Source organism: Microtus ochrogaster, linkage group LG9 (genome assembly GCF_000317375.1).
Source record: "Microtus ochrogaster isolate Prairie Vole_2 linkage group LG9, MicOch1.0, whole genome shotgun sequence".
In the NCBI taxonomy this organism is placed as follows: Eukaryota; Metazoa; Chordata; class Mammalia; order Rodentia; family Cricetidae; genus Microtus; species Microtus ochrogaster.
The window spans coordinates 28,258,124-28,265,945 of record NC_022034.1 but is presented as its reverse complement, the minus strand read 5'-3'; the positions used below and the strand labels follow the sequence as shown (position 1 = coordinate 28,265,945).

At 46.9% G+C, this 7,822-nt stretch overlaps 1 protein-coding gene across 1 annotated transcript in view; it reads left to right on the top strand.

The window, feature by feature from the left end:
* Nucleotides 1-6,146, top strand: part of Nr2e1 (nuclear receptor subfamily 2 group E member 1) — a 21,550-nt gene extending 15,404 nt beyond the window's left edge. Inside the window, exons 8-9 of the mRNA XM_005363579.3 lie at nt 36-141; nt 4,783-6,146. Of these exons, the coding sequence (XP_005363636.1) occupies nt 36-141; nt 4,783-4,945 (269 nt within the window). The 3' untranslated portion in view covers nt 4,946-6,146. The remainder of the gene's footprint in view (nt 1-35; nt 142-4,782) is intronic.
* Nucleotides 6,147-7,822: the final 1,676 nt, after the last annotated feature.

Here is a 7,822-nt window from a genome sequence, read left to right as displayed (position 1 = left end):
TCTGTCTCTCACGGTTTCCTGGCCTTCGTTTCTAGTTCCTACACACAGCGGTTCTGAACTGAGAAGTTTCCGGAATGCTGCCGCCATTGCAGCTCTTCAAGATGAAGCTCAGCTAACTCTCAACAGCTACATCCACACCAGGTGACCGCTATTTGCTGTGAACATGTACTTAAGAAAATTGCCTCCATTGTGAATGTTCCAGCAGGCAGTAAGAAGCCAGTTCAAACACTGTGACTAATTATCCTGTTGCCAACCAGTTAATTTAGTTAGAATCCGTGTCCTCACCTGTCTCTGGGAGGAGGGTGAGAAGGGCAAATTGAATTAGGTGATGAGAGAGAAGGGCTTTGCCAGGCACAGCAGGCTATGCCGGCTGAATGAGCTGACCAACAAAAGGAGCTGCTCATATTTGTGAGTCTGGGCATGGAGGGAGTCAAAAAGCAGCTAGGTCTGAAACACAGGTTGCTAGATTAGAAAGTGTTCTGATAATCCTTGGACAGGTACCCTTCTTTAGAGGCCAACCCCAAGTTCAAGGAACGCAGGGCTTCACAAGACCATCTTGGCTCTGGCCCCCCACTATTGCTTGGGTTTGGTGATTGGTGTCTGCTGAGCTATCTGGGGTCCCAGCACCCACCATGTTACTTCTGTCTGGGCAGGGTCCTCTGACTGACATTGGAAATTGGTAGAAACTCTTAGAAACTCTCCAGCATGGGAGCTCAATAAAGTTCCCCCAACCCAGCACCAGTGTGAGCTTCCTGATTCCATTTTCAGAAGAAACGAGCCAGGTTTTTAAAGGAGTAATGAAACCTCTCAAGCTTCCTATGTTGGGACTGCAGTGGATCTGAGATTGGGAATAGAATTCAAAAGGGATTCATGGAAGCCTGTCTACATCACTTCAACACTAGCCACCAACACCATGGTGGTGTCTATAGACACCTCTATGGACAGAGGCCGTTAAAGTCTCCCTCACCAGGGGTCAGAGAGATCCTAAGTCAGCAGTACCTGTGGGCACTAGGAGCTCCTTATTTCGGTCACAAATCATCCTTTGGATGCTGAATGAGTGAAATTGTTCCGTGTTTATAAAATACCATTGAAATGGCATTGCTTCATAGCTCGTGTAAATATGCTTTTTCAAAGTAAAGTTCGATGGCTGGGAAATTTAAAACCCACCTTGAACTATAGTATAATAATTGTAGGCACTTAATTTTGTAATTCAGATTCACAAAATGAAACCATACATAATCTGGCCATCAAAGCTGACTGTGTACCACAGCTAACCTTTGGCACTCAGAGCCTGGAGAATATTCAGAACACTAACTAGAGAACATGGAACTTGGTTTTTGATTCAACCAGGCCTTTGCTAGGGAGTCACCATCCATAGGCGAATGATGCATTATCAGAAAGAAGTAGGCGAATTGTGGGAAGTGGGCAGAAACGTTGCTTCACTCAGGAAAGGGGAGGCCTGAACTCTAATTGGAAAAGAGTGAGGAAGGTCTAGGAAGGAGATGGCACGTGAAATGGGCAGTGCATGGCGGGGGGGTTTCAGTGGGGAAGGGAAGATGCAGCTCCACGGGGTGGGGTCCACCCGAGATGTGCTGGAGGTGTTCTGTAAGCAGGGAGACTCTGAAGTGACCTGGGACCCCAGAGCTGATGACAGGGTGGCCTGGGAGAATCCCACCGCAGATGATCACAGGCTGTTGTTGAGACACAGCGAGGACACCGCAGCTCACCCTCAAGTATCTGAAGGGGACTGGAAGGCGTCTGCTTTGTCATGGAACTTCCAGCTCACAGTATCAGCTGGAACTATAAAATGTCTAGAGTCAGATACATGACAAAAGAACTGTTCCTGTTTGTCTTGGCTCTTTCAAATCAGTGCACACTCTAAGGATGTGCCTACCTGGAAAAACAACACATGAAATGGAAAAGTTAACATGCAAACTTACATATCTGTTAGTGTTTTATAATCAACTGCTCTAGTTATCCAGGATATATGGAGCTGGCTAGGAACTGGAATATTACAACGCCATAGTCGAGCTTCAGATCCTGAATCTGTGATAGGCACAAAACATTTAGAATGTTAATGGGTGAAATCAGGGGTACATATTCTACAAAATAATTAAAAATGTATCTTTATTCTTTAATAATTTCAAACCCATTCCCATTCACATCTCCCTCCCAATTTCATACACTCTTTAAAAACAAAAGAAAACAAAGCAAAGCAAACCCCATCAAGTCCAGTTGGTAGAGCCTGCATGTGCTAAGGCTATCCTCTGGAGCACAGGCAACGTACCTGGGGCTGCTTCCCTACAGGAAACTGTGCTCCTTCTCCCAGCATCCATCAGCTGCCAAAAGCTCCTCATCCAAGGTCATCCAGGGATGAGATTTCTCGAGCCCCTCCCCATTCACATTGGGATTTCGGCTGACTTGATTTTATTCAGGTCTTACGCACGCAGCCACAACCACTGAGTTCATATGTTCAACGGGACTGCATGTCTAGAAAACACAGATTCAAAGCAGTCTCCTGCAGCCTCTAGCTCTTCCTGTCACTCCACCCCACTTCCAAAATGAGCCCTGGGGTGTGTGGTATCCTGATGATGGCTGAGTGCTCCTCAGTCTGATTCTTTACAGTCGATCAGTTGTGTGGGTCTCTGTACTAAGCGTGGTATACTGGAAGAAGGGGCTCCCCTGGTGAGGCTAAGAGCTGCACTAGTCTATGGCTACACAGAAAAGTATTTAGACAGCAGTTTGATACCGTGTCCATTTCACAACACAATAAGGTAGACACTCCCTCAGGCCCAGGTTCTTAGCACAGTTGGCAGTCCCAGGCATGACTTCATCTTGTGGAGTGGTCTTTATAACCTTGAGCAGTCAAACACACTGACGCATGCGCTGGCATTGTTTCTAGGTGGCACTCTGCTCCACGTATAATAAGCCGTTCCTGTTGACTAAGTGACCAGCTCTTGCCCAACTAGAGAATAAAAGAGGTGGGAGAGAGGAGTGGAGAATCCACCTGCAGACAATCAGGAGTTAACTCCTGGGCTTGGAGGCAGTTCAGTGGCAGAACACTGGATTGCCTCGCATGCAAAAAAGGCTCTGGGTTCATCTCAGCAAGCCGAGAAAATCAAACCCACGCAAGGCAGTTTAATTGTCCGTGGTTTCTGGATTCTCCCGAATCCATCCTTTCCAGCCTGTGTTATTTCCTGCAACAGTTTCCCATCACGGGAAAGGTTCCGCATGTTGGGTGGATGCCACAGACACAGCAGCGACTGTCTAGGCATCCGCTGCCACCTCAGCTCTGCGGAGCTCTCTCTGGGAAAGGAAGCTGTCACGGAAGAGAGAAGCAGCTAAAGCTGAAGGAAGCCTGGCAGATTGCTCAGAGAAGATGTTCAGGTGTCTTGCTTTTCTAGTTGTCAGAGCTGTTGGCTGGTATTTTTGTTCGGTTGGGCTTCTTTTGGTTGTTGTTGGTGGTGGTCTGAGAGAGTCTCATTCTATAAGCTGGGCTGGCCTGGATTCACTATTACTATGTAGTCCAGGCTAGGTTTGAACTCACGGCAACCTTCCTGCCTCAACTTCCTGAGTCCTGATATTTCCATATGAAGCACCACCTCTAATATTTTTATTTTTTACTGTAGATAAGCATTATTATTTCCACCCCAACTTATTAAGTGTCATAGGGTGCCCTGTCCAAGAGTTCCTATGAAAGTTGATTATGTGAGAGCCGAACAGGGTGGCCAGAATTAGAAGCTTTATGTCTGGCTGAGCGGAGTTCTTCTTCATCCAGACCTAAGAGACAAGTGTAGAATTGTCCTAGGCTGTCCTAGGTGGGACAGTCAGGCAATTAAACACAGTTAACAAGTCCTGCAGAGGAATTTGATGCCTCTCAGTTTCCAGCACCTGTGGCCTAGGTGGATCATGGTTCAGTCACACGTGTGTCCCCGCAGCTCATTTTAAGATGACCTTTTCCCAGTGGCAGGACGCTGTCCTGTAGAGGGTGTTGACGCCCAGCTTCAAGCCAGGGCGTGAGAGGTGGGGTACAGCATCTAAAGACAGCGGGAATGGAACACGTACATCGGAGTACAAATGTGTGTTGGGCATCAAGTAAGGAAATTGTTAAGCAATTTCTCCCGTCTTTAATTATGTGCCAATTTCATTGACATGAAAGCTGGGTGGCACTGCCGCCCAACAGGACTCAGTCTTTAATTTGCAGTGTAATAAGGGCGGAATTATTCCTGAGAGGGACAAAGTATAATGCCTGAATAATAATTGGGAGAATTGCTTAGAAAAAGGAGCCATTTTATTTGAGAGGAATAGTCTGTTCAAGAGCGTTGAGAATTTAAAAATATGAATTCCCACCGCCGGTTTCATAATCAACCCTATGGTCATTCCCCACAGTGATAACGTGACATTTATTCTTTGCTTTAAAATTAGCATCAGGTGTCTTAAAGCTGATTTGTCTAGAATTGAAAATGTACTCCCCTTACTGATGTTGAGAGAGAGAGAGAGAGAGAGAGAGAGAGAGAGAGAGAGAGAGAGAGAGAGAGAGAGAGAGAGAGAGAGACAGAGTGAGCACATGTGATTGGGGCAGTGCCAGTTTCCAGGGATTCCAGCAGTCTACCTGTGAAACAGGCACACAGTCTGCTGCAGCATGCTCCTGCAGCAACCTACAGCATGTTACTGAAGAGGCTCCGGTCAGGAAGGCACCCCGGGCTGCTTTGTGTTCAGGTATGAGATGGCTCCCTGTTAGTGCAGGCTCTGACATCGCTTTTGTGGCTTCTCCCGTTGCAGATACCCCACGCAACCCTGCCGCTTTGGGAAGCTCCTGTTGCTTTTACCAGCTTTACGTTCAATTAGCCCATCCACTATAGAGGAAGTATTTTTCAAAAAGACCATCGGCAATGTGCCCATTACAAGACTGCTTTCAGATATGTACAAGTCCAGTGACATCTAAGCTCTTCAGCACCCGCTTTCCAAGGTGGGACAGTAGCGGACGGACTTCTGCCTTGCAGGACAAGCCTCAACTAACAAACCCTCCTGGAAGGAGAGACCTGGGGAAAACAATGCCAGTGGACACAAAACACTAGCTATGACCTGCTGCTCCACGGAATTGGGGTGGCTGGAAAGGCCGTGGTACACACACTGTTGCCATGCCCTGGGGTGGGCGACCTGGGGCCACCACAGGCCACGCCAGTCGTTCTGCCTCTGACCCGGAAGATCCGGCTGAACTCTTCCAAGTGGAAAGACAAGTCCCACTTCCCTTTCCCTTTCAGCACACGAAGTCAGCTGATCAACAACAGCTTTGTGTAACATCATCCTGCGGCCTTCAGAACTCGGTCGGGTTGGAGCATCTACTTTAAAAATAATGCTTAGGTTTTAAATCAAAAGTATTATCAAAAAAAATTTCCCTTCTATCATAATACTTCATTAAGTGGCCTTCAGAACCAAGTGAGTAAGTGAAACGTAGCTTATGCTGTGTAATTCCCTCCCCCTCCCCCTCCCCTGTTCCGTTCTTTCTCCTTTTCTTAGCACCACGGGCCAGGCAACCTCATCAAAGGAACAGACGACCAAAAGGAGTTTCCCACCAAGACTTCCAGTTGGACAGCGTCTCAAAGCAGAAGACCTCTACAGAAAGAACCTTAGTCCGGGCAGGAGAACTCCAAACAGCAAAACCAAATCCAGTGGAGCCAGGAGAAGGGTGAGGCTGGTCGCTGTCCCGCCGCCACAGTGCTGAAGCCCAAGGCTGCAGGGACAGCAAGTCACACCAGACGGTACATGAACATGCAAGCCAGAAGAAACTTCAAGGAGGTGCATGCTAAACAGGTTCCTGACCATTCCGTTGCTAACAGCCTGGAACTCTCGAATGCCTTTCAGAAAATCCTGGTTTCTAATAAAGCCTCAAATGCATATACACACACACACACCCCACATCGTCCTACGCACTACGCTGCTCCTTGGGTATGAATCTATACTTACGGAAATGTAGAAACAACCCTTTTTAAATAGCTGCTGTCCTTTTCACATTTATTAGGTACTAGCACCAAGGGGAGGGGGGAAATTCAGCACTTGGACTAGCATAGGATGACTCAAACTTCTCTTGTACAAAGTGAATTAACTAATTTGTGAAGTTAAAAGGTTGTACTCATTGTATTTACAAAGAATAAAAATATATTGAATTTAAGTAAATTCTGCCTGATTTCTTTCCCACCTCCCTGGCTCGTTCCTCCCTGTCAGCAACAAGGTGGCGGTGGCCCCAGCTGGGATAAAAACCAAAGCTTGAAGCCCTCCAGCACGGAGCAGAAAGAACTGAGCTACAAAGGCAATTTCCTTTTTACAGTGAAACCCATTTGTAAAATGATGAATAAAGAAATAAAACATAAGATCTCATTCTCCGCGGCACTCAGATGTAATTGCATCTGTTAGGAAAATTGCTGTGTGAGGAAGAACAAGGCCGATGAACGGTCCTTCGTTCCCTACCGGTTTCCAGCCCTCACGCGTCCTGACCAAGAGCTGCAATCACTGTACCGGCGAGAAAAACGGGGAGGGAGCAATAGGAAGGTCATGCAGAAGTCCCAGGAGATCTGAGAGAAATGCCCTTCTGCTAGAGCCCCAGGGTGAACAGCATGGACTTGTAGGTGGCAGGCCAAGCAAGAGTCGGCACACCTCTCTTCTTGGCTGAAAATGACCCTGCAGATAGGATGCATGGAAGGGCAACCATCCCTGCCTTGTCTGATGATGCTTCCGAGAATGGGAGTCTACCTTGAATGGGTAGCACAGCGGTAGGAGACTTTCCCATTGTGCACATGGCTCTGGGGTCTAGACCCAGAACCATATAAGAACAAAAGGTCTTCAGACAAGTATGTAAGAGCACCCCTCCGTCTTTCTGTATCTCACAACTCAAATGCCCATCATCAGAGAATAGACACGCCATAGCAGGTAGGGAAAGACTAGACCCATGTTTAACTGGGGGTAAGTTATCAGAGTTGTGGAGGAGAGAGGAACGAATTGTATGGGATACGCATGACTTGGGATCGTTTATATAATCTGGCAACCTCCAGACCACACACTCTTTGTAACCGTTTAAATGTTGGAGTGAACATTTAATGCAAGCATGGGAGGATTAAATGCTAACTCTTTGGAGACAGGTCAGATCTGGGAAGTGATAAGATCGGTACGGGGTAACAAGAGGACCATCAAACATCTGTATAATGGCTTAATTATTAAGAAACAAAATCAGAAATACCTGTGAGATCCAAGACAAGACCCGACAATACTGGCTGACTGGCCCAGGTTGTTTATCCATATATTAGTCAGGTTTTTACTTCAGTGATGCTAGGTGACAATTCCCAAAGACTAAATAAATAAAAGGTCAAACCTCTGTCATCTGATAGAAGTGATATGTCTGAAAACAAAAATAAATAACCTTTGCAGATTTAAAAACAAAAACTTATCTGTCAGATGAGTCACTGAAGCTTTGTTGATTTGACTTGAGCTGGGTTTTGTTGTTTGTTGGAGGCAATGCCTTGCTGTGTAGCCCTGGCTAGCCTCCTCAAACTCACAATCCTCCTGCCTCAGTCTCCACAAAACCATGCTTTCAGGCATGTGCCACCACGCACTGAAATCGGAGAGGGCTGGGTCTGGGGCTCAGTTCCAAGAGTGCCTGCCTAGCATGTATGTAGTCCTGGGTTTGAGCCCCAGCACTGCGTAAGCCAGAGTGTTTCAGCACATGAAGAATCTTGGCACTGGGAAGGAGGAGGCAGGTGGAAAATGGTAACTCTTGGCTACTTAGCAGTTTGGAGGCCATTCTGGGCTCTGTGAAAAACCTATTTCA